Genomic DNA, 26,295 nt, shown 5'->3' on the forward strand with positions numbered 1-26,295 from the left:
TATCAAATAAAACAAATGGCTTATCGATAAGCCATTATTTATTTATTTATTTATTACAACGCCAAAATAGGCCTAACAACGCCAATGGTTGTAATTCTGTTGCACTTTGAGATTTGGAATCAAATGTAAAGTAGATTACAAATACAATCTATTATATAAATAATATTACGTAACATCACCAGAATGATTGACAATTAGGAGGACCAATAGTCAACCTGATCCACCCATAAATAAATAAAACAAATGGCTTATCGATAACCCATTAAAAAAAAACAACGTTTTAATATTTATTTATATGTATCATTATTTTCTCCTACTCACCTTTCCAGTAGAGGCCTCTCCCCTCTCACTTTCTGTGCTCCTCTGCCCTGACTCCTACAGGTCAATAGGGGTTGTGGAGTGATTATTATTATTATCTACTGATGATAGTCATACGTGAATGAGCTCAGCTCCTGTTCTCCTCCATGTGTAAAGTGAGAAACACAGCTGATGCTCCAGAAGGAAGTAACCCCAAAGATAGCAAATGGTAAAAAAAGAGTGCACATTTAACTTTATAAAAACCAGGACCTTCATGGTGCATTTCAGGCTAACTAGCTAACTAAGTAGCAGCATTGTTTTAGAGCGGGAATGTAACTTTTTGTCAAACACAAACCTGGTGTAAAGTGGAGCTAATACATTTTACTACAAGCAGTGATGAATACTTACTTTCTTGAAAAAGTTTCTTATGTCCATTTTGCATCCGTTCACGTTCTTGTTCTGCAGTGCTGTGTGCTAATGTGCTTCGTATACCTGCAGGACCGCAAGCAAGGTCGCAGAGAAAATGCGGACTGGATTTTGAGTGATGTGGGCATTTTCTATATGAACAAGTGGAATGAATTGGATACCGACGCACTAAAAGGGCTCTCTACGCTATGAAGTGAGGGGAAACTGAGTGAATAATGACAGGCTATATGATTATTGATTTAAACTCATATTCGGGCCACTTTATAATAAATATGTTGGCATGTATTTGTAAAAAAATAAAAAATAAAAAAATGTTTTTATTTTTTTTAACACCAAATTATTTAGGGGGGCTTAAGAATATTTTAGGGGGGCTCAAGCCCCCCTAAAATATTCTTAAGCCCCCCTAAAATAGGCCTAACAACGCCAATGGTAAGAGTCCAGTCCATAGTGGATCTAACATTATAGTGTGAGAGTCCAGTCCATAGTGGATCTAACATAATAGTGAAAGTCCAGTCCATAGTGGATCTAACATAATAGTGAGAGTTCAGTCCATAGTGGATCTAACATAATAGTGTGAGAGTCCAGTCCATAGTGGATCTAACATAATAGTGAAAGTCCAGTCCATAGTGGATCTAACATAATAGTGAGAATTCAGTCCATAGTGGATCTAACATAATAGTGTGAGAGTCCAGTCCATAGAATGTGAGTGTGAATGTTGTCTGTCTATTTCTGTTGGCCCTGTGATGAGGTGGCAACTTGTCCAGGGTGTACGCCGCCTTCCGCCCGAATGCAGCTGAGATAGGCTCCAGCACCCCCCGCGATCCCGAGCGGGACAAGCGGTAAAAAAATGGATGGATGGATGGTAAATGGATTATACTTGTATAGCGCTTTTCTACCTTTTTAAGGAACTCAAAGCGCTTTGACACTATTTCCACATTCACCCATTCACACACTGATGGCGGGAGCTGCCATGCAAGGCGCTAACCAGGACCCATCAGGAGCAAGGGTGAAGTGTCTTGCTCAAGGACACAACGGATGTGACTAGGATGGTAGAAGGTGGGGCCAGCAGGAGACCCACCTAACCTTATCCCTCTCCACACACACACACAATGCCATCGTTTAAGCTTTGGTTTAAGACCACCTCCGTCCCCCACCCGCCGACGCAACGCGACCTAGGTGGCATGCGTGGAAAATGGCAGACGTGCATATGTTACGTCATAGTCACCTCTGACCTGGAAGTGCATCCTTACCCGGTCTGGTATGTGAAGTATTTCAATGTAGACTATTGCCACATTTCTTTGAACAGTAAACCTTGCTTACCTCACCATCAGCAGCTGTTAGACTAGTCCTATTGTAGTGAATCACACCTGAGCCAGCATACATGAATCCTATCTTTAATGGACGTGTGAAAGTAAACAATGTGATAAAGAACATTTTAGCCAACTCAGTGGCCTTGTGGTTAGAGTGTCCGCCCTGAGATCGGTAGGTCGTGAGTTCAAACCCCGGCCGAGTCATACCAAAGACAATAAAAATGGGACCCATTACCTCCTACTCAGCATCAAGGGTTGGAATTGGGGGTTAAATCACCAAAATGATTCCCGAGCGTGGCCACCGCTGCTGCCCACTGCTCCCCTCACCTCCCAGGGGGTGGAACAAGGGGATGGGTCAAATGCAGAGGGTAATTTCACCACACCTAGTGTGTGTGTGTGACTATCAGTGGTACTTTAACCTTACAACTATGCTTTCATGGCTTCACAGTAGTTATGGAGTACAAAACTAGATGTAAACATACATGGCGGACAATAACTGATACAGTCTGCTTTGCCAGGCCAAATGCATTTGCCGTTTTCCGTAGTCCTCCCTCGATGGCCAGGTAATACAAAGCACACGCTACCTTTTTTTTATCACATCCGCGGGAGCCCGCATTCTCGTTGTCTCCCCTTCGACAAATGGACAAAGTTTTTCGCTAAGTAGAATCACAGCTGACCTGGACATTCGAAAGTTCTCTTACACAACACACTCGGTGACAAACATATCCCACCAGGCTGCCGTTCTTCCAGGCCTTATCCAAAATCGTCGCTCAACATTGCTATGTTGCCGTCTGAGATGTGTTGTATCCGAAATAGCTGTAATCGCGCGTTTCCTTCTCTTAAGGCAGTGGTTCTTAACCCTGTTGGAGGTACCGAACCCCACCAGTTTCATATGCGCATTCACCGAACCTGAACCGTAATCATAAAATGATGTTATTATATTAAAGAAATACTAATAAATGTATATTTTACAAACAGAAAGTTACAGGAATGTACACATGATCCCATGTTTACATCTCATTGTGCAACATGTGAATGTTTTAGTGGGAACTAAATGCGATATCTGAAAGGGTACACATTATTTCCAAAGCAGGACCCCCACCCAGACATATAATACTAGTACACAGCTCATGAAAAACAATATGTTATAGTCATTGTAAGTGGGCCAAAACACTTATATTAGAAAATAATCTCATGGAAATGACTGCTGTCATTTGATTACAATAATAAAACATTAAACTTGTTATTTAGTCAGGTTTGGGACAGGTCTGACGTCGCTCACATGTGCTCCACTGAATGCTCAAGGAGTTTTTGCATTTGCTCACACATATGGAAAATTAGAGGGAACATTGTTTGGGGGTATCCATAATACGCCGACATGGAGAAGTTTTTATTTACACGATGAGTCGGGCGTGTCTTGTCCTCCGCAACGGAGGCTCTGCCGAACCCCTGAGGCCGACTCACCGAACCCCTAGGGTTCGATCGAACCCAGGTTAAGAACCGCTGTCTTAAGGTATTCATGTGTGATTCCTACAAACGCCTGTACATGTACAAGAAGGAGAAACATGGGCATGTCTGGATGACTCGCCGAGTGGAAACCGGTTGTTATGAAGCTGGTTGTGGTGCGTTCTTTCTGACGTCACTTCCTCTCCAAACTCCGTTAATAAATGATCAACGAGTCCATACAGAGCTAAGAACCGCAGATTCAAAAAATACATGGCGCAATGACCCGTGTAAAATAAATATCCAAGGAGGGGAACCTTAAAGGGGAACATTATCATTATCAGACCTATGTAAGCGTCAATATATACCTTGATGTTGCAGAAAAAAGACCATATATTTTTTTAACCGATTTCCGAACTCTAAATGGGTGAATTTTGGGGAATTAAACGCCTTTCTATTATTCGCTCTCGGCGAGATGACGTCACATCGGGAAGCAATCCGCCATTTTCTCAAACACATTACAAACACCGAGTCAAATCAGCTCTGTTATTTTCCGTTTTTTCGACTGTTTTCCGTACCTTGGAGACATCATGCCTCGTCGGTGTGTTGTCGGAGGGTGTAACAACACGAACAGGGACGGATTCAAGTTGCACCAGTGGCCCAAAGATGCGAAAGTGGCAAGAAATTGGACGTTTGTTCTGCACACTTTACCGACGAAAGCTATGCTACGACAGAGATGGTAAGAATGTGTGGATATCCTGCGACACTCAAAGCAGATGCATTTCCAACGATAAAGTCAAAGAAATCTGCCGCCAGACCCCCATTGAATCTGCCGGAGTGTGTGAGCAATTCAGGGACAAAGGACCTCGGTAGCACGGCAAGCAATGGCGGCAGTTTGTTCCCGCAGACGAGCGAGCTAAACCCCCTGGATGTCTTGGCTCACACCGCTTCTACCGTCCCTTATGCCACCGAAGATGATCAAGAGAAGAATATCGACCCTAGCTTCCCTGGCCTGCTGACATCAACTCCAAAACTGGACAGATCAGCTTTCAGGAAAAGAGAGCGGATGAGGGTATGTCTACAGAATATATTAATTGATGAAAACTGGGCTGTCTGCACTCTCAAAGTGCATGTTGTTGCCAAATGTATTTCATATGCTGTAAACCTAGTTCATAGTTGTTAGTTTCCTTTAATGCCATACAAACACATACCAATCGTTGGTTAGAAGGCGATCGCCAAATTCGTCCTCTCTTTCTCCCGTGTCGCTGGCTGTCGTGTCGCTGGCTGTCGTGTCGTTTTCGTCGGTTTCGCTTGCATACGGTTCAAACCGATATGGCTCAATAGCTTCAGTTTCTTCTTCAATTTCGTTTTCGCTACCTGCCTCCACACTACAACCATCCGTTTCAATACATGCGTAATCTGTTGAATCGCTTAAGCCGCTGAAATCCGAGTCTGAATCCGAGCTAATGTCGCTATAGCTTGCTGTTCTATGCGCCATGTTTGTTTGTGTTGGCATCACTATGTGACGTCACAGGAAAATGGACGGGTGTATATAACGATGGTTAAAATCAGGCACTTTGAAGCTTTTTTTAGGGATATTGCGTGATGGGTAAAATTTAGAAAAAAACTTCGAAAAATAAAATAAGCCACTGGGAACTGATTTTTAATGGTTTTAACCCTTCTGAAATTGTGATAATGTTCCCCTTTAAACGATGGGTTAGTGTGGCTGACACAGGGCTTAGGCTAAATAGTTATTCGTTTAAGGAGTTATCCGGTTTAATATAGACAGGGTCTAGCGCAGGCCAAGGAGGTTAAAATAATATTTACTCGGCAGAAATGTACTCATGAAAATAGAGATGAGAAGATGCTGATTGTGTGTTTGAAGGAGAAGTCCACTTGCCAAGGTAAATGTGGCATGTTTTTTAAAAGGCATGTTACAATTGTGCTGTTTTGGGCATACATTAAATTGATTCTATTTCAGGATGGCGTGGCGCGGTTGGGAGAGTGGCTGTGCCAGCAACCTGAGGGTTCCTGGTTCAATCCCCACCTTCTACCATCCTAGTCATGTCCGTTGTGTCCTTGAGCAAGACACTTCACCCTTGCTCCTGATGGGTCCTGGTTAGCGCCTTGCATGGCAGCTACCGCCATCAGTGTGTGAATGTGTGTGTGAATGGGTGAATGTGGAAATAGTGTCAAAGCGCTTTGAGTTCCTTTAAAAAAAAGGTAGAAAGCGCTATACAAGTATAACCCATTTCAATGGGTGTTATGTGAGATATGAGTGTGTTGAGTTATGAGCTGGGTCATTGAAGCAATCAACCTCGCAAATCTCTGTGTCGCATTACATTCCTTCTTAATTTTCAAACAATCCTTTCGTGGATTCGCCGTAATCATCCTCTTAATCCACTGGAGTCAACAAGATCTGTCTCCCATTTGCTAGTTGGAAAAAGTTCAGTTATTTGTATCTGTAGAGTCTCAAGAGTGCATGTTTTCTTCTAAAGAATGGCTGACACGTCCTGTGCTTGCTCCAAGGTGATTAAAGTAAGAGTATGCCAACCTTTCTTTGTTGTCACGTCACAATGATTGAGTGGTGGAAGATGACTTTAGCGTGTGTTTGCTGACTATGTCATCTGATCATAGGCCATATGGAATAAAAACTGAAGTGCAACGTATCTTATCAGTCTTATTGGATGTTGATGGAAGGTGACATTTTGTCTCAAAACTTTACTGATGAGCAACAGTTACACGTGCACATCATGTTGGACACACTAGGGCATGGGTGTCAAACTCTGGCCCGCGGGCCAAATTTGGCCCGCCGTGTAATTTCACTTGGCCCGTGAGGCGATATCAAATTAACACTAGTGCTGGCTCGCCGATCATATACAGCGGCGGTGCCGCGGTACACCGCTAATTCTCATACTTTCCAAACCTCCCGGGAGACTCCCAAATTTCAGTGCCCCTCCCAAGAATTCTAACGTCCCCTTTTCGTCCAGTCCAACGAATGCTGGTTCAGCTTTAGCACACACATAAAAGTGAACGCAACGCATACTTGATCTTCAGCGATACAGGTTACACTGAGGGTGCCAGTATAAAAAAAACTTTAACATTGTTAGAAATATACGCCACACTGTGAATCCACACCAAACAAGAATGACAAACACATTTTGGGCGAACATCCGCACAGTAACACAACATAAACACAACAGAACAAATACCCAGAACCCTTTGCTGCACTAACTCTTCCGGGACGCTACAAGGTGTGTGTATGTGTGTGTGTGTGTGTGTGTGGGGGGGGGGGGGTTATTAAATAACTTTTTTAAATAGATTCAATCTTGCACGTGGAAACTTTAAGTGTGGGCTTTAGTTGATATAACACTCCCGTCAGGGGGTGCATTCTACGCCGGGGGTGCATTATCCGGCACAACACCTAGTGCTGCAAAGGGTTCTGGGTATTTGTTCTGTTGTGTTTATATTGTGTTACTGCGCGGATGTTCTCCCAAAATGTGTTTGTCATTCTTGTTTGGTGTGGATTCCCAGTGTGGCGTATATTTCTAACAATGTTAAAGTTGCTTATATGGTCACTCTCAGTGTAAACTGTATCGCTGTTGATGAAGTATGCGTTGCATTTACGTGAGTGTACGTACAGAAGCCGCTCATATCTTGTGACTGGGCGGGCACGTTGTTAGAAGGGATTACAAGCGGACGTGACGTCAGCTCGTAGAGGACTTTAAAAGCAGTGCCTGTAAGGCACGTCCCCAGGACTGTGGAATACGAGATATAATGACTGATGAACATCTTCGTTTGATAATGAGGGTTGCTTCAGCTCAAAGCCTGAGCCCCGACATTAATGAACTAGCATCCCAAAAAAGATGGCAGGTATCTGGCTTGGGCACATCAGATTAGATCAGTGTGTTGCAAACTGAGCAGTTTAAAGTCCTGAATGGTTGGTTTATTCATTATTTTATTTTCAAATTTATTAGCCTGTGGAAAAAGTTAATGTTGATATTTACCTCAGAAGGCTGCAAATAGAAAATAGGCATTCAATTTGTATTTAAATTGTATTTGATATGCCATTGATATTTTTTAATTATTATTATTATTATTTGAAACTCGATTTTGCATGTCACTATAAAGTTATATAAGCCTTGCTTGTTCAATATTTAATGCAAAACTTGTTTGGGTCCCTATCAAAAGGTTAATTTGTTCAACCTTGGCCCGCGGCTTTGTTCAGTTTTAAATTTTGGCCCACTCTGTATTTGAGTTTGACACCCCTGCACTAGGGGGTGACATGCAGTGATGCATGTCTCAACTTAGGGCCTCAACCACTGGTAAATAGATTAGTGAGTGGTTGTGTTTGTGTTAGTGTGTGTACAGGCCAATTAACCTGTTTTGGTGTCAATATGGTCAACAGATGTTGGAGGGTGATGGTTTCTCTTTAGGATGTGTGGCATTGTTGCATCTATTAAATAAGGGTTATGTGTGTGTTTTTATCTTACTATGTTATTATGTGGCATGACACTTGACATTCTGCTTTTATTGTGGCGTCTTTACATTTTGGCAGCTAGGAAAATGCTAGAATTCAGCTATTATATGGAGTGTGTAGGTGTGTGTGGTCCTCATTCAGCATTTTCAACCACCAGCAGATGTTAGGATGACCACCATGATGGTTATTATTTTCATTGTGTGTGTGTGTGTGTGTGCGTGTGTGTGTGTTTGAGTGACCAGACCACTACAAAGGGGGGTTTGAGGGGTTTTTTGTGACTGGAAGTGGAGCAAGATAGCAAAATATGGTGAAGACCACCACTAAGTGTGTGCAGACAATTTGGCACCACTGCCAATTATAATACTTTAACCAAGAAAGAAGAATAAATAGCATAAATTACTTGGTTCTCTTGGATAACTTTCTGTAGAAAAAGAAAACATGTCATTTGCCAAAATTAGTCTGGTACTGTGTTCCATTATTAAAATAATTTAATATTTTTTACAGCCTGCTTGGAAGTCAAAATGATTATTTGGGTAGAGTAGAAGACATTTTTTTGGAGCAGGGGTTCTTAAACTTTCTGACCTCAGGACCCAACTTTTCCACTGCAGAGGACCCTGAGGCCCACTCAAATATTAACACTGAATTACTAATCTTACTCTTGATTTTAATTGTATACAGTAAGTATATCTAACCTACTTAAAGTTTAACAGGATAAATCTTGTCAAATGATATGAAATCATGCGTTAATCACAAAGATTATTATTTATTTTAACACATACACCTTAGGCTTAGGTTAGGCTGATTAGAAAAAAGTATTAATCAAATATACTGCATAAGTAGGGACTGGGAAATAACTGAAAAATAAATGTACATACAATTATGTTGTGCTAAAATAAATAAACTAAATTAAAAATGAATATTTTTTTTAACTAAACAGTCAATAACATAAAGTGCATATGAAAATGCAGCTTTACCACTGTGGTCATAATTTTTGCGCTTAAGAATTCTCAATGACTTAAACTTCGGAATTTGTTTTTGTTTGAGATTGTCATTACTTCCTCAAGCAGGGAAAAAGAAACACATCTTTTGGCAGCCCTCTAGGGGGCGCTCGCGGCTCATTAATGGTTAACAAACTCTGGCTTATGGGTAAAGCATTTATAGGACTGTTATAATAAGATATTTATTTGAAATATGGAATCAATTTATTTTACTCATGAGCAGGCCCTAACCAATCTGGCGCCCTAGGCAAGATTTTAGGTGGCGCCCCCCCACATCGGCAGTGAAGTGTATATACTCACAAGAAACCGAATAGCTTTGTCTTTGACCTTTTTTTTTACTTAAAGAAAGCAAATTAACAATCAGAATAGTTAACAAGATTAAAAAAATATGAATAAATAAATGTTTATTACAATATTTTTTACATACATATTGCTTAATTAACATTAATGATGTGCACTTTAACAACTAGGCTTACAACTATACCTAATATATAAAGGGGTGGAAAAGTGACTATTACCTGCAGGGCAATAACAATGTAAACAAAAAACACCTGCTTAAAAGGTCTAATACAAATGTCCCTGAGGAATGTAAGGTGGGAGTACTGTAATTACCTAACGTTACATTATTATTTTCCATAACAATTTAGCCCCCTCCACAATTAACCCGACGTTAAAACAGAACTAGCTATTTATTGATTAGCAATTGCCGAATCATGTAACATTAGCTTAATGCTAAAAAGCCATGTTACTATCACATTCTGTAACAGACAAATAATTTCATGTAGGCTAACGTTACCTACCTGCTACCTCGTAATGTTGTAACAAATAATATTTCTATAATATAGGCTTTACTTTGCATTTTAATTAACGTGGGATTATTTTTTGTATTTAGAAATAATAGTACCAACTTTTTTTTTTTTTTCTCCAACATTTGTGGCACTGGCGTGGCGCCCCCTGTTGGACGGCGCCCTTAGCATTTGCCTATACGGCCTATGCCACGGGCCGGCCCTGCTCATGAGACACATGTATACATACTGACATTAATTTTCATCTAAACACTGCTCTGTATTAAGTATCAACATCCAACATAAAGACAGACAGTGCCATCTGCTGGGGAGTAGTGACTGCAGTATTAAACTTGGAAGGGCCACAATATTGAGCCTGTGAAATTGTCGTTTTCCCAGCATTCTTCAACACTTTGTGGACACTCGACCATCTGTGATGATGACTCAGGTTTTCCAAACAGCACAGCTTTGGCGTTGGCACCCGGCTAAGTATTTGTCACTTTTAATCTACATGTCTAACCTTCTTCTGTGTGTAGTCACAGTCAGTCAATCCCCAGCGCAATAATATCCCGCTCCTAAAGCCATCAAGAACTAAAGGCCAGGAAAAGCATTAGCGAGGGGTTCTCGGCTCGGTGGGGGAATTACTTTTGGGAAGTGTGGGCGTTTGGCAGGACATCTTGTCATGCTTCAAAAATGAAATTAGGACAAAATGATTTTGAAATCAAGACTGAGTGACAAAACTGGAATCACTACTTGAAGAGGGAGTTAGTACGGTGCCTGCCAGACGCTCAAGAAATCCGATTTTCTCTCTATTTCTGTGGTGGAATTGTACAAACTGTTGCATGATTTAATGCCATGCTATAAAATTAATTAAAATATATGCTTATTATTGATGTTGTACAAAGCCCAAAACCAGTGAAGTTGGCATGTTGTGTAATTCGCAAACAAAAACAGAATACAATCATTAGCAAATTCTTTTCAGCTTATATTCAATTGAATAGACTGCAAAGACAAGATATTTAATGTTCAAACTGAGAAACGTAATTTTTTTTTGCAAATAATCATTAACTTTGAATTTAATGGCAGCTACACATTGCAAAAAAGTTGGCACAGGGGCATTTTTACCACTGTGTTACATGGCCTTTCCTTTTAACAACACTTAGTAAATGTTTGGTAACTGAGGAGACCAATTTTTGAAGCTTTTCAGGTGGAATTCTTTCCCATTCTTGCTTGATGTACAGCTTAAGTTGTTCAACAGTCCGGGGGTCTCCGTTGTGGTATTTTAGGCTTCATATTGCGCAACACATTTTCAATGGGAGACAGGTCTGGACTACAGGCAGGCCAGTCTAGTACCCGCATTCTTTTACTACGAAGCCACGCTGTTGTAACACGTGACTTGGCATTGTCTTGCTGAAATAAGCAGGGGCGTCCATGATAACGTTGCTTGGATGGCAACATATGTTGCTCCAAAACCTGTATGTACCTTTCAGTATTAATGGTGCCTTCACAGATGTGTAAGTTACCCATGCCTTGTGCGCTAATACACCCCCATACCATCACAGATGCTGGCTTTTGTACTTTGCGCCTATTACCCGGAAGGTTATTTTCCTCTTTGTTCCGGGGGACACAACGTCCACAGTTTCCAAAAACAATGTGAAATGTGAACTTGTCAGACCACAAAACACATTTCCACTTCGCATCAGTCCATCTTAAATGAGCTCGGGCCCAGCAAAGCCGGCGTTTTTTCTGGGTGTTGTTGATAAATGGCTTTCGCTTTGCAAAGTAGAGTTTTAACTTGCACTTACAGATGTAGCGACAAACTGTAGTTACTGACAGTGGGTTTCTGAAGTGTTCCTGAGCCCATGTGGTGACATCATTTACACACTGATGTCGGTTTTTAATGCAGTATCGCTTGAGGGATCGAAGGTCACAGGCATTCAATGTTGGTTTTCAGCCTTGCTACTTACATGCAGTGATTTCTCCAGATTCTCTGAACCTTTTGATGATATTATGCACCGTAAATGGTGAAATCCCTAAATTCCTTGCAATAGCTGGTTAAAAAATGTTCTTAAACAATTTGCTCACGCATTTTTTCACAAAGTGGTGATCCTCGCCCTATCCTTATTTGTGAATGACTGAGCATTTCATGGAAGCTGCTTTTATACCCAATCATGGCATCCACCTGTTCCCAATTAGCCTGTTCACCCGTGGGATGTTCCAAATAAGTGTTTGATGAGCATTCCTCATCTTTCTCAGTCTTTTTTGCAAAACGATTCAGGCATCAAATTCCAAATGAGCTAATATTTGCAAGTTTTCCAGTTCCAACTTTAAGAATCTTGTCTTTGCAATCTATTCAATTGAATATAGGTTGAAAAGGATTCGCGAATCATTGTATTCTGTTTTTATTTACGATTTACACAACATGCCAACTTCACTGGTTTTGGGTTTTGTAGTTTGCTTTATAATTAGATTATGGCGGTGTACTTGTATGTTGAAGTTCTGTGAGCAATGCATTACTATTGCACTACAGCTGTAAACTACTCTTTCTCGATATATTGAACACAAACGCATAATGATATTTGTATTTGACCAATGAAGTTTGTTGAAAATGTTCTTAAAAGGGGTCACTCCACCATCTAGTGGTGACAAAGCATACTAACACTGTACACATGATTGACTGAGTTTAACCACAATGAACTCAAGACCTTGTCATGACTTCAATTTATGGATCTTTTTGCTTATAGACATACGGGAAGAAGTTCACTTTTGTCAGTTGTAAAATAAAAAAAACCAGGATAAATGCTGTTTACGTCTTGGCTGGACTCAAAAGTGCATCTCTTCCAAGAAGTCTGCTGAGTCATGAGGCCTGCAAATGACAAATTTGTTTTGAGTGGCAACTATTAACCACTAACACGTGGTGGCATTTTCTTAGCTTTGTCCTACATTTAGTACATACATAATAAATATGTTAGTGTTATGTATTTTTTTGTATTTCACTTCTACTTACTCACTTTCACCGACAAATATGCTGTGTAATAAGGTGCATTGTTAAGTTTAGATATTTTCATGTATTTCACCTTTCAAGTTTTTTTCCACTGCGAACTGTACATTTTATGATATTCTTCCAATGCAACAGAATGTTTTAGGGAAAGTATTGTTAGCAAGACTTGGCTGCTAGAAAATATCATTAAAATACTAATTACAAATAATACTGTATTTTTCGGAGTATAAGTCGCACCGGAGTATAAGACGCACCGGCCGAAAATGCATAATAAAGAAGGGGAAAAAAACATGTATAAGTCGCACTGGAGTATAAGTCGCATTTTTTGGGGAAATGTATTTGATAAAACCCAACACCAAGAATAGACATTTGAAAGGCAATTTAAAATAAATAAAGAATAGTGAACAACAGGCTGAATAAGTGTACGTTATATGAGGTATAAATAACCAACTGAGAACGTGCCTGGTATGTTAACGTAACATATTATGGTAAGAGTCATTCAAATAACTATAACATATAGAACATGCTATACGTTTACCAAACAATCTGTCACTCCTAATCGCTAAATCCCATGAAATCTTATACGTCTAGTCTCTTGCGTGAATGAGATAAATAATATTATTTGATATTTTACGGCAATGTGTTAATAATTTCACACATAAGTTGCTCCTGGGTATAAATCGCACCACCGGCCAAACTATGAAAAAAACTGCGACTTATAGTCCGAAAAATACGGTACATAATAAATATGTTAGTGTTATGTATTTTTTTGTATTTCACTTCTACTTACTCACTTTCACCTACAAATATGCTGTGTAATAAGGTGCATTGATTTGTTTTTATTGTCATGTATTTCACCTTTCAACCTTTTTTCCACTGAAAACTGCACATTTTATGATATTATTGCAATGCAACAGAATGTTTTAGGAAAAGCATTGGTTTGCAAGACTTGGCTGCTAGAAAATGTAATTGAAATACTAATTACAAATAATACCCACCTTTTACATCAGTGATGGCTCCAATTGGTCATACCACAGTTTCTGAAGCTGAAACAAGGTTGTATGATCATTTCTTGTCCATCCGGAGAAGATATTCAGCCTACACAAAAGAGATTTTGGAGATTGTATAATAGCAACACAAAGTTAAGAGTGAGAGATACATAGCATGCAAGGATGCGGGTGTACCAAAAAGCTGACAGGGTCATCTGGTTTGATCTTGGAGCATTCTTGCAAGGCTTCAGTAAGGGAAGGCATCACATACTTCATCAAGTAGTTCCTCAGCGGGAGAGCTTGGGCCTCCAGAAGCTCATGTTCCTGCCTCTCTACCTCTGCCAGATTATTTTGCTGAGTATACAAAACAAAAAAACACTAATGCGGTTGTCTGGAATGTACGGTACACTAGTGCATTCTAATAAACAATATATGATAGTCTATCATTTAAAAAGATAATTGCGCTCAGTTGTGACAGTAATATAGGTTGTATATTAATTGAAACGATGCAGTTTAGTTAAAAAAAGAGACAGATTAATTTGCATACCCATGCTTCGTACTGCTCTGCAATTTCAGCTAGCGAGGCCTCCTTTTTGCGCTTTCTCTCGGCTGCCTCCTCGGCCAGTTTCTGCTTCCTCTCCATTTCTCGCCTCCTGTCCTCCTCCTCCTGCTCTTCAGGACTGAGGCCATAGTTCTTGGGAGTCCCCACCCCTTCGAGGATTTTGTTCACAATGTCCGTGAAGTCGGGATCGTCCCGGTTGACGTCTGCAAACAAAAAGGGACAAGAGACACTTACTGCAAGTTCTTCTCAGCCTTTCTACTGTTTTTAAAATGTTTTATGGCAGAATCATTACTATCATGAATTGATTTAAGTGGACCCCGACTTAAACAAGTTGAAAAACGTATTTGGGTGTTACCATTTAGTGGTCAATTGTACAGAATATGTACTGTACTCTGTAATCTACTAATAAAAGTTTAAATCAATCAATCAATCAACAAAAAACATGTTTTTCATTTCCAGTAACTGTTAAGTTTGTGAGAAATGTGACTTTTTTGATTTGAGTACACACACACACACACACACACACACACACACACACACACACACACACACACACACACATATATATATATATATATATATATATATATATATATATATATATATATATATACACACATACATATATATATTCTATTTCTTTTTTTTCATCAGAAGTAAACAAGATTTGTTGTATTGTTTTTGTTTATTTTTTAAAGAAAACCGCAAAGAGAGCACCGACCAATTGCGTTGCCGTTGGACTTTAGGAGACATGTTCATTTTCATCCAACAAATGTTAGACTCCCGGAAAAGGGTGGAGTGCTATCTCCGGGTTGGGGAGGAGATCTTGCCCCAAGTGGAGGAGTTCAAGTACCTCGGAGTCTTGTTCACGAGTGAGGGAAGAGTGGATCGTGAGATCGACAGGCGGATCGGTGCGGCGTCTTCAGTAATGCGGACGCTGTATCGATCCGTTGTGGTGAAGAAGGAGCTGAGCCGGAAGGCAAAGCTCTCGATTTACCGGTCGATCTACGTTCCCATCCTCACCTATGGTCATGAGCTTTGGGTCATGACCAAAAGGACAAGATCACGGGTACAAGCGGCCGAAATGAGTTTCCTCCGCCGAGTGGCGGGGCTCTCCCTTAGAGATAGGGTGAGAAGCTCTGTCATTCGGGGGGAGCTCAAAGTAAAGCCGCTGCTCCTCCACATCGAGAGGAGCCAGATGAGGTGGTTCGGGCATCTGGTCAGGATGCCACCCGAACGCCTCCCTAGGAAGGTGTTTCGGGCACGTCCGACCGGTAGGAGGCCACGGGGAAGACCCAGGACACGCTGGGAAGACTATCTCTCCCGGCTGGCCTGGGAACGCCTCGGGATCCCCCGGGAGGAGCTGGACGAAGTGGCTGGGGAGAGGGAAGTCTGGGCTTCCCTGCTTAAGCTGCTGCCCCCGCGACCCGACCTCGGATAAGCGGAAGAAGATGGATGGATGGATGTTAGACTGGAATGGAGAAAAGTGAAGGGGGTGACAGAAAATAATTGAGAGCCAATCAATTCGGGTGTTGGACTTGACTCCTTTCCCCCTTAGAATCTGAACTCTTTATTTTAACAAAGCGAGAATCATGTGCTTCAAAATGCAAGACCTATTTGGGTCAGTTTGATGTGGAGGGTTATGCAAAGAACCCTAACCTCACTCCCATGTTGGATGAATGACAGCAGAAATGGTGAGACTAAAGCAGAGGTTTTTCACCTTTTGGACCTCGGAGCCCAATTGTTCCACTACAGAGGGGCCTGGGGCCCACTCATATCAACATAGAATTAGTAATCTTACTCTTGATTTTATGTACCCGCGGTAATGTGAGAGATTAGGTAATCCAAGATGCACTGTCTTTTGTTTGTCTGCTTGTCAATGTGCTCTGAATTTGTATCTGTTTTAGTCCGTTTTTTAGCCAATTTAAGTCAATCATACAAGTTTAAGCTTAACAATTGTTGAAGGAAGGCTTACTTCCAAAAAGCGTATTTTCTGACTGCTTTTGTTGGACTTGGAAATCTGGAGGCCTTCGACCTGCTGCAGCCAGGGGATGTTTTGCTAGCTGAAATTTTGGGCTTCCACCTGCCACAGCCCGGACCTATCCTAGCCCCAGCTTGGCCTTCCATCAGCCACGGCCTGGATCTATCCTAGCCTCAGACTGGCTAAGGCAGGGCCTCTGCGAGCCTTAGCTTGGCCTTCCAACTGCTGTAGCCTGGACATCTGAATTTTGAATATTGGCAGAGGTAGTAAAACAATTTGACAATGATTTTTACACAAGCTCTCTATTTAATATTAATGCTTTTTCCTGGACTTGTTTTCCGCAATTGTATTGGGGTACCTGACCAGGTGGTCCACCAAACTTTAACTCTACCGAACACAATAACAATCACCTGGTCCTTCGAAACTACATAATTTAGGTTATTGATGTCGTCATGTAAGTCAGTGCTAAATAATTCTAACCAGCTTCATTCATGGTATATTTATGTATTAAATAAGTGTTTTACTCCTTTTGAAATCACTCATTTTGACATTGGGAAGCCAAGTAATGTTTTAATCGGGTTACCTTGCAATATGAAACGGAAAATCTTTATATTGCTCTTACTTCTGCTATCGGGCAATGAGCAACCAAATCTAGGTCCAGCTTTATACAACATCAGTACTCCTGATGAATTTAGAGCTAGGTTAGGTCTCGGTTTAATTCATTCAAATATTAGAAGTCTACTGCCAAAATTAGACTTAGTCAAAATCTGGATTCAAACAACCAATGCAGACATCCTTATATCAGGGGTCGGGAACCTTTTTGGCTGAGAGAGCCATGAAAGCCAAATATTTTAAAATGTATTTCCGGGAGAGCCATATAATATTTTTTAATACTGAATACAACTAAATGCGTGCATTTTTAAGTAAGACCAACTCCAACATTTTTAGAGTATAATAAGTCTTATTCTTTTTAATAACACTGTTATTCTGAAGCTAACCAATAATAAATAAAATACTTCTTACCATTAATACGACTTCTTGAACAGGTGCGGTACAAAACGAATGAATGGATTAAAATGCATGACAATGTTTTATATTTTGAATGTTATTTTTAACACTGTGATTACCAGCGGAATTATTCATTACTTATCCTGTTAAGCAATGTCAGCTAAGATTTATCTGAGAGCCAGATGCAGTCATCAAAAGAGCCACATCTGGCTCCAGAGCCATAGGTTCCCTACCCCTGTCCTTATATTATCAGAAACCTGGCTAAGTATTGATTGATTGATCGAGACTTTTATTAGTAGATTGCACAGTACAGTACATATTCCGTACAATTGACCACTAAATGGTAGCACCCCAATAATTTTTCCAACTTGTTTAAGTCGGGGTCCACGTAAATCAATTCATGGTAAAGCAGTCTCTGACAAAGACATTGCTATAAATGGATATAATGTCTTCCTATGCGATCGTCCTCGAAAAGGTGGAGGAGTGGCTATGTATATAAAAAACAAATTCAATGTTACCTTATCATCACTGTCAATCACTAAACAATTTGAACTCCTTGCCCTGCGGCTTGAATTTTCGCATGGCCAATCCCTCGCAATTGTAGGGTGTTATAGACTTCCCAAAAGCAGAGCAATACGACCTGACCAAATTGAACCCTTTTTCTTAATATTGGCTGCTGATTTTGTTGTTGAACCTCTCTCGCATATTTTTAACCTAAGTCTAATAAGTAAAAGCATTAAAAAAATGTGGAAATCGGCCTTTGTTCTTCCCCTGCTAAAAGGGGTTGAACCCACAAATATAAATAATTACAGTCCAAATTCTAAATTAAATCATCAGTAACCAGCTAAAGATTTTTTTTTTTAGAATCAAACAATATTTTATCTCCGTTTTAAATATTGTTTTAGAAAACAGCATAGTACTTTGACAGCTGCTAAATGATTTAATCGAGGCTGTAGAAATATTGTGTCGCTGTATTCATTGATTTGTCAAAAGCATTTGACACAATAGACCACAATCTGTTAATTCAAGCCCTTCATCACATTGGATTGTCTAAAAATGCTGCTGCTTGGTTCACAGACTATCTTTTCAGCAGAACACGATGTATACAGGTGGCTGGGACGACCGCTTCATTACTGAACATTACCAAATGCAATGTACCATTTTTATGCAGACGACACCATTATTTATTGCTGTTCAACCTACACCATTCAGGCTTTTGGCGTTTTACAAGCTGCTTTTGATGTCATCCAGGCTCGCTTGGTATCGGATCGATACCAAACTTCTCAGGATCGCCCACTCAGCCAGAAGAGTGGGAGGTGCTGCGAAGGTATTTCAGTACTTGTTTCCATATATATAATAGGGATGTCTAAATACAACTATTCACTTCCAATAAGATATCGATATTTGAGCTTTGAGTATCGGTCGATACCGATATTGATCCGGTAAGATATCAGCTGGAATCATACATACTTTTATTTTGTAGTGTGGAATGTTAGAAAAAGTTTGATCAAGTGATATTAGTCAAACAGAGAACAATGGTAGGAAAAACACTAACCTATGTATTATTAACCACCTGGAATGGATTTATGCTGTCTTTAAATTGAAGTGGTAACGTTTTTTGGCAAACCTAGTGGCCATTAAGTTGAACTCATGACAACGTAGATTGAATGATGCGGACACATTTGTTTCCTGGATATTTTCTAATAGGCTTCTGCATTGGATACTTTGTATGTGTAAATAATATGCAACTATAACTATTTGATGCATATTATATTGACAAATGTGCTGTTTTAGGCAGCAATATTGTTTAATTAAGAACATTTAAAACATATGTCTAGCTTGTGTGCTTAGCTGTTTTGTAGTTGCTAGCTCCCAGTAGCCTGTAGCCTACCATGTTTACCTTTTGTAAATGACTTGGCTACAATACTAAAACCAACCTTGTGTGCTTATTGGAGGACATTTAGATGTTTACTGGATGTCCAGTTTGCTCAAGTAAACACGCTGCTGGACTGTTTGTGTCGGAGATTTTAGATGCAAGCCGATACTAGTGTTTTTGCTGATATCGCACCAATATGTGATACCAATATTGGATCAGAACATCCTTAATATATACACACATATCTAATTGTCACTCCAGTATTTACCTATGTATGTCGGGTATATTTCCAGCTCATCAAAGTAGTCGAGAGAAGTTTCCGCAGCCCGGATCAGTTGTCTGAATCTGGACAGCCGAGGGATAAACTCGTCCTGGGTGAGCCCCCTTTTTTGGGCCACGCTCTCGGGAAGGGCTTGTACTTTTTTAGTCAGGAACTCATCGGTTGCTTCCAGGGCAAACACAAATTCTGGAAAACACCATAAGGTAGAAAGCAGCTGCTGTTTCATCATTTGAGGGCACCTGAGAGAGAGGCTGGCGAGTGCAATAGGCAACCTGGTGTGATGCTGTTGTGTGCGGGGGTTTTGTTGGGCCCGTCGCTTTCTGTATCCTCAGCTGAACAACAAACACGACACATGCACATTAGAACACTGACTATATTTATTATAGCGTGTGTACGTAACATACCACTAAACATCAGTTCTGCTTGCTCATAGGTCCTCGGGAAGCCATAGAAAACATATCCTTGGTTCCTACATGGCTTCGAATTCAGCTTCTCTGTCAACATGTCTAAAAGTAGATCATCCTCCAGTCGACCTAATCACACCCAACATAGTTGGTTTACATTAAGAGACCAAAAACTTGTTTTTCTTAAAACATTTTTAGCGTGCCATTTATGTAGTAATGCCCTGTGTCTCGCATGTGGGTGTGAATATATTACACTTAAAAAGGGTAGGCTTTAATATACAGTAACTATACTTTCATTTTAAGAAGAAACATTAGAGATTATTAAGTATGACCTGCATTCTTGTCCATGCTTGTTTTAATATTTTCCAATTGGCTCTGTGCCGTTTCCGCGTCACTGACATCAAGGTCACTTCTTTCCATTATTTCTGTCTGTGGAATAAAAACAGTGAGAATATCAAACTTCAGTTACTTTATTTTTAAAGCCAGAATAATATTTTTATTGGCCTTAAAAGTGGAGTGTCATTTACTTTCAGGCCACGGGACTAAATATGAAGTGTAAATGTGCATTCTTTGACTGAGAAGTTTGATTGGCTTCCACAGGTTGCCTGTTGACCCATATCATATTATTACAATTTATTACAAGGATTAACGATGTGCTAAACATGAATGAACCTCATCTGTACATCATCAACATTGTTTTATTACTTTAATACATTTTGAACAGTAATAATAACGCAACATGTAAAGTGTCCTGGTTGCTCCACCAACATAAAGAACACTAAACTAGGTGTTCTGTGGTCACCATGGCAATTACGAAAATATTAAACCTTACCACAAATATGTGTGCAAAAAATATATACTTTGAAGCAGTTATTTTAAGGTCACGTATCTTCTTATTGTTACTTTTTTTAATTTAATTTTATTTATTTTTTTGTCCTGTCCAGCTTCTCAGGCAAATCATATAGTTGATGTAGATGCCTGTATCGGCTGTTCATATTTACTTTACAAAAGAGAAGTGTAGGATACTTCTCTTGTTGCCTTATTTGTATTTGACTTTATTAAATGTATTTATATTATCATTTGGTGCAGCCGGGCCGGAGTAGGAGGGGATAGAAAGAGAAAAAAAGGAAGACAGAGGGGGAAATTGTGGGGACAAGAGGGGGATTAGACAGAGAGACAAAAACAACAACAGCAAACACAACAACAACAACAAAAACAATAGAGCAACATCAGCAAATACGGTATGTACAAATATGATGGTAAAAGTGATAGCAAATAAGCAGTTAGCGAAAATAAAAAATAATACAGAAATGACAATGAGCATTATTACACTACAAATGGAGCAATACAAATACCAATAGAAATAGCGCTATTGATAATAAACAATACCAATACTTTACCTTTATTATCAACAATACAGTTGTTCAAATGCAACAATACATATATGTAATGATAACTTCAGATACGAAAGAATGCAGAAAAATGGAGGGGAAGAAAGAGAAGCAACCTACATGAACCTTGTAGATTGTTATAGTAACAATAGGTTAAGCTTTGTCAGCGTGCCATGTGTTACCCAGTTTACCCTAGGGCAACAACGTTAATATATGTTTGATGAAACGTGATTATGTGCATGAGTGTATGTATGCATATGTACTTGTATATGTACAGAATGTGTATATGTGTTTGTACAGTGAATGTATATGTACAGAATGTGTATGTGTTTGTACAATGTGTGTATATGTACAGTATGTGTATATGTATGTTCGTACAGTGAATGTATATGTACTGTATGTGTATGTTTGTATAACTAATGTGCGTGTGGATGTACGAACTTTGAGTATGTAAATATGTACTGTATTTGTATATGTATGTGGGAGCGTAGGTGCCTGTGTGTATGTATGTATGTGAGTATACAAAATATATATACTTTGAAGCTGTTATTTTAAGGTCACGTATCTTCTTATTGTTACTCTAAACACACTTATCAAATATTGTTTGCGTTAATATATAGAATTGTGGGCAGTCACTGACCAGCTCCTTCATCTTTTCTTCAATGAGCTTTCGGATGTTGATGTGATGTATCCGGTAATGCTCACATAGCTTTGCAGCGACTGTATTTTTACCCACAGCTGGAGGTCCGGTAAGGCAGATTCTGATTGGCTATGGACACGGATGGAAAACAAGCAATGTATTCCCCAATAAAAGTCCATTTATACGAATATAGGCTTGTCCAGTGTATCCTCTTCAAGCAACACACTGACTTTGTTGGGAGGACTTACAAGTAATTTCCTGGTGTGTCTGTATTCGTCCACAAGGAGCTCTATATTTTCAACCATGCCACTTTCTGCTATCCAGGTGAAGCCTAACGAGTCTTTGACAATAAAAGCATCCAAGCGAAGGTTAAGGCTGAGATACTCAAGTTCTTCTGGCTGAAATTAGAACAGGAAAGATGACAAAAAATACAAGTTGTAGTAGTAGTATAACAGCGTTAGATCATGTATACTTGTTCATTATGTTTGGACTCAGTGAAAATATACTCAAAGCGAAGATACAAAAGAGGTTCAAAGTCCCCTTTGAATAGAGGTAATGTCATGTGAATTTTTTTGCAAAAAAAGGTGTCCTTTCTCTTCATTCTACTTCCTTCCCAACATTGGGTACACCCCCAGAATTGAAGAAGATTCGACACTAGAGCTATTCTTTACAAATATGTTAATGCTCAAAAGGACCAGGAATATATTTTGTGATTAAAAATGACTAAGATCCTGCGTGAGTCACAAACTACGTCCACGTATTTTAAAGTTCTGGGCACTCCATGCGGTCCGGATTCTATCCGCTTTTATTTGTTACACTCCTTAAACGATTAATTTAAGCAAGAAAATATATATAAGATTTTTTTTCCAAATCAAATTATTTGAATTAGTGTCTTTAATTGTTGCAGCTCTAAAAACACCTAGTCTGTCTAATCAGGATATCTTACATTTCTTTGCACAAAAAGGAAACTCCATAATTGAACACACTACACTGTTTTTCCCTTCAATTTGTTAGATGATTTTTTTGTTTGTTTATTTGAGGCACAATGAAATTGCCTCTCCCACCACACCCCATAACTCAGAATGATCAGTCCCTATAGTCCAATTAGGGTTATTAGGTCTTCTAAGAATTCTGTCATTTTAATTGTTATGGCAAGACCTGTGTTGATTTTCGTACCTGACGGCTGTCACGTGATAGTTTTGTAACGTGTCTGGTCAGCTGATTTAAAAAGATTTTGGCGCTGTCAGCCTACTACTGCAGTCCGACTTCTTCAGAACTGTGCCCCAGGTGTGGGAAAGTTTGTCCGCCCCCTCTACCCGGAACACAGTTCACTGTCAGGTAGGGATGATGTTTGAAATCGGTTCTCCCGGTTGTTCGATAAGAAAAGAACCGATTCCATGGACTCAAATCTCTTTTTGAGAACCGGTTCCCGTTATCGAGGCCACTATAGTAAAGAAAAAGAGTTGGTCCTTTATTTGAATCCCTGGGAACGAATCCCTTCCCACGTACAGGAAATGCCCTGTGGGAACATGCAATTTTATGCTCATTTGATTGTAGACTCTTACTGACACCTTGTGGCGATATGAAAATACTACGCGTCATTAGTTTGGGCACTTCCGGGTTGGCGAGTCAGTTCAGTTCATGAGACAATTGAGAAGTAGACAAGTTGTGTTAGCTCTTACAAGTCTTGGAAAAGATAAGTCTGTAAGTAAACTGTTTAACTTGTTTATGTAACTCAATATTAAGGTGGAAAGTGTTTAAGTTTGATACTAAGATGTTTATTGAGAAACGATTTTGTGCACTGTTTCAATGGATGTTTTGCGGACTTAAAATGGCTGCCAGTCGTGTATTTCCACCATCGAAATAGTTTCAACACTCAGAAGTATTTGTTTGATGATAGTACTGTATATTTGTGTGAACCTAATATTTACATATTGTGTATTACATTTCAGTATGTTAATTGAATCACACAGCTTATACATTTGTCATTGTGTGTATTTCAGTTAAAAAAAACAAAAAAAAACATCCAGTGCAAGACAAAAGTAAAGATAGGAAAAGACAAAGCAAGATCAACAACAATAAAGAGCCTGAATGGATTCATCTGCTTTGGATTGTTTGTTAGCTGTCTGCCAAGCTGTATAACCTCAACACGTATAGTGAGGGCAGAACAGGCAATATGCAATTATTGCCAGGCTTCTCTCTCATGTAAGGGGGGAAGAATTGTTGATTGATGACTGTGGGGTTCTTAGTGTCATAGTGTGTGTAGTTAGTATGTTCCAATAGCAGCAGAAGTGCACTTTTTGGAGAACTGTATTATTTTCAGTTTTGTGCCCAAGGGACTGATTTTATTTAACACTATATTATTATTTATACACCTATAGTGATCACAGACACAGGTTGTTTTTGTGTTACTGTATTTATTTGTTTTTCTGAAAAATCCCACTTAATATACCGGTACTTTGGGTAACAACGGTCAATATTTTTTTTTTTTTTAGGGGGTCAATATGTATTTATTTATTTTATCTTATTTTTTTCTTATAAAGTAAAAGTGAGCTTTTGTTAAACCAAATATTGTGTTTTTTTCCATATACAACAACCTATCTGGATTCGATAAGAGAATCGATAAGGAATCGGTTCAATAAGAGGATTCGATAATGGGCTCGAACTCGATAATTTCTTATCAAACATCATCCCTACCGTCAGGTACAAAAATCAACACACAGGTCTGGCTATAAGAATAAAATGTACATTAGTCCCTAATGTTATGGTTTAATTTGACTATTTTGAGTAGTTTTCATAAGATAATTTCATGTTGCACCAAAGGTCAACTGGCTTCTACAGTAGTAGTCATCTTTCGTGCTTGTGTGTGGCATTGTATCTACATATACTGCCTTGTTCTTGTCGACGTGCACATGGCTGATTGCAGAAACCATCCCTCATTACAATGAACTTGGAACACATTTGAATAAACTCTCATTGGATTATGCATGGTGGCTGGCTAGTTAGTTTGATGTAAACACCTATACTCTACCTTGAAGGCCTTCATGGTGACTGCTTCCTTATTTGGCAATTTATTTATTTTTCCTGGTCCGAGCACTTCACTGATGGCCTGAAATATAAAGAGAAGAGTCATTTTAACTATCAGAACCATTTTTTTTCTTGTTCTAAAAAACAAGAAAGTAGGACGAGAAGATGACTTAAAATAAAAATACAGTTCGCAAAGTAGAACACCCAATGATTAGATTCTATTTTAAGATGTGTTCACCTTTACAATGTCCTCCAGTGTGTTTTTGGAGTCATCAATAGCAAGAATGTACTTCGACTTGGGTTTGATTTCAATCAAATTTTGTATCACTCTGTAAAAGAATCACAGTCCATTAAGAGAAAAACAATCTAAAAAAACTATTGTATAGTTGGGTACATAGGAATGAAGTACACACTGCGCAAGATCCAACACGTGGATGGTGGGGATGTAATTTGTGCCCTCTCCAAATAAGGGAACTTTTGTACACTCAGAAAGCCAAGACACCTTTTAAGAAATGAAAAAAAGATAATCAGTAAGTAAAGAGAAATTAAAGGTCGATCGTTGCAGAAATCAGAGGGCCGATACCAATTATTAGTACCGGTAGTCAAGGAGGCCAATAACCGGTATATGGAGACGATATTCATTTGCAGTAAAAGTTATTTAAACATGAATAGCACACTGTATGTCAGTAAACAGCTTGTCCAAGGCTTTACGTTGTTTTTTTTAAATTTTTTATTTTAGAGAACGTCAAACCAGTAGCGACAAAATTATTTTTACGGAGCTAACTATTGTTGTGGTTAATTTAGCACCAAAAACCATCAGGGGTTTTGTCTATTGCTGCGGGTCAGAGGAGCATTTGAATTTGCATTTCAAAATATGGTAAATCTGCTGGGAAAATTGGTAAAATATGGAATTTTCTGTACATCACAATAACTTGCCATCTACTAAATTTTATAGCAGTTTATGGATATACATAAACTTATAGTTTTGGGTTCCTTCACGTAGCTTAGTGTTGAGACATTTTTCAAACTGGCTGACATAATTTCTTCCTGGTTGTGGTACAAAGTATGAGATTGTGTGAGCTGCTGCCTGCACTTCCTACTCATATGATAGGTCAAAATAATTACACAAAGTTTGGATTTTTTTGTCCATCCATCTCTGTCGCGTTGTTTGATTGAATCACGGAACATGAAACTTGCGACGGTCCTCTAATGAGCTCATGCTCCGAGTTTTGCAGATGGAGGCTTGTCCTGGGACTCCATTGCTGCAGGAGCGAAAAATAAACAAAATGGCACCATGAATACGACTGGAAAACGGACAAAAACTGGATTTCTCTGCAAAAATTGCAGGTTTTGACAGGAAAGCAGGAGAGCTGTACTGCAGGCGACCAGCACTGCAG

The 26,295-nt window shown here is 39.4% G+C and overlaps 1 protein-coding gene across 2 annotated transcripts in view; it reads right to left on the minus strand.

The window, feature by feature from the left end:
* Positions 1 to 325: 325 nt before the first annotated feature.
* LOC133623777 (adenylate kinase 7-like) overlaps positions 326 to 26,295 on the minus strand; it is a 39,590-nt gene continuing 13,620 nt past the window's right edge. The window contains exons 7-19 of one of the 2 annotated variants that reach the window (XM_072916274.1): positions 25,312 to 25,400; positions 25,137 to 25,227; positions 24,903 to 24,980; positions 22,120 to 22,269; positions 21,872 to 22,000; positions 20,173 to 20,269; positions 19,841 to 19,969; positions 19,709 to 19,768; positions 19,425 to 19,622; positions 14,277 to 14,494; positions 13,925 to 14,083; positions 13,739 to 13,838; positions 326 to 375 (exon numbers count right to left, since the gene is read on the minus strand). In XM_072916274.1, coding sequence (XP_072772375.1) covers positions 13,806 to 13,838; positions 13,925 to 14,083; positions 14,277 to 14,494; positions 19,425 to 19,622; positions 19,709 to 19,768; positions 19,841 to 19,969; positions 20,173 to 20,269; positions 21,872 to 22,000; positions 22,120 to 22,269; positions 24,903 to 24,980; positions 25,137 to 25,227; positions 25,312 to 25,400 — 1,431 coding nt within the window. In that variant the 3' untranslated portion in view covers positions 326 to 375; positions 13,739 to 13,805. Of the gene's footprint in view, positions 376 to 12,308; positions 12,606 to 13,738; positions 13,839 to 13,924; positions 14,084 to 14,276; positions 14,495 to 19,424; positions 19,623 to 19,708; positions 19,769 to 19,840; positions 19,970 to 20,172; positions 20,270 to 21,871; positions 22,001 to 22,119; positions 22,270 to 24,902; positions 24,981 to 25,136; positions 25,228 to 25,311; positions 25,401 to 26,295 lie in introns of those variants that run through there. The other variant, XM_061987160.2, reaches the window with a different exon arrangement.

This window comes from Nerophis lumbriciformis, linkage group LG26 (genome assembly GCF_033978685.3).
Source record: "Nerophis lumbriciformis linkage group LG26, RoL_Nlum_v2.1, whole genome shotgun sequence".
Classification (NCBI taxonomy): domain Eukaryota; kingdom Metazoa; phylum Chordata; class Actinopteri; order Syngnathiformes; family Syngnathidae; genus Nerophis; species Nerophis lumbriciformis.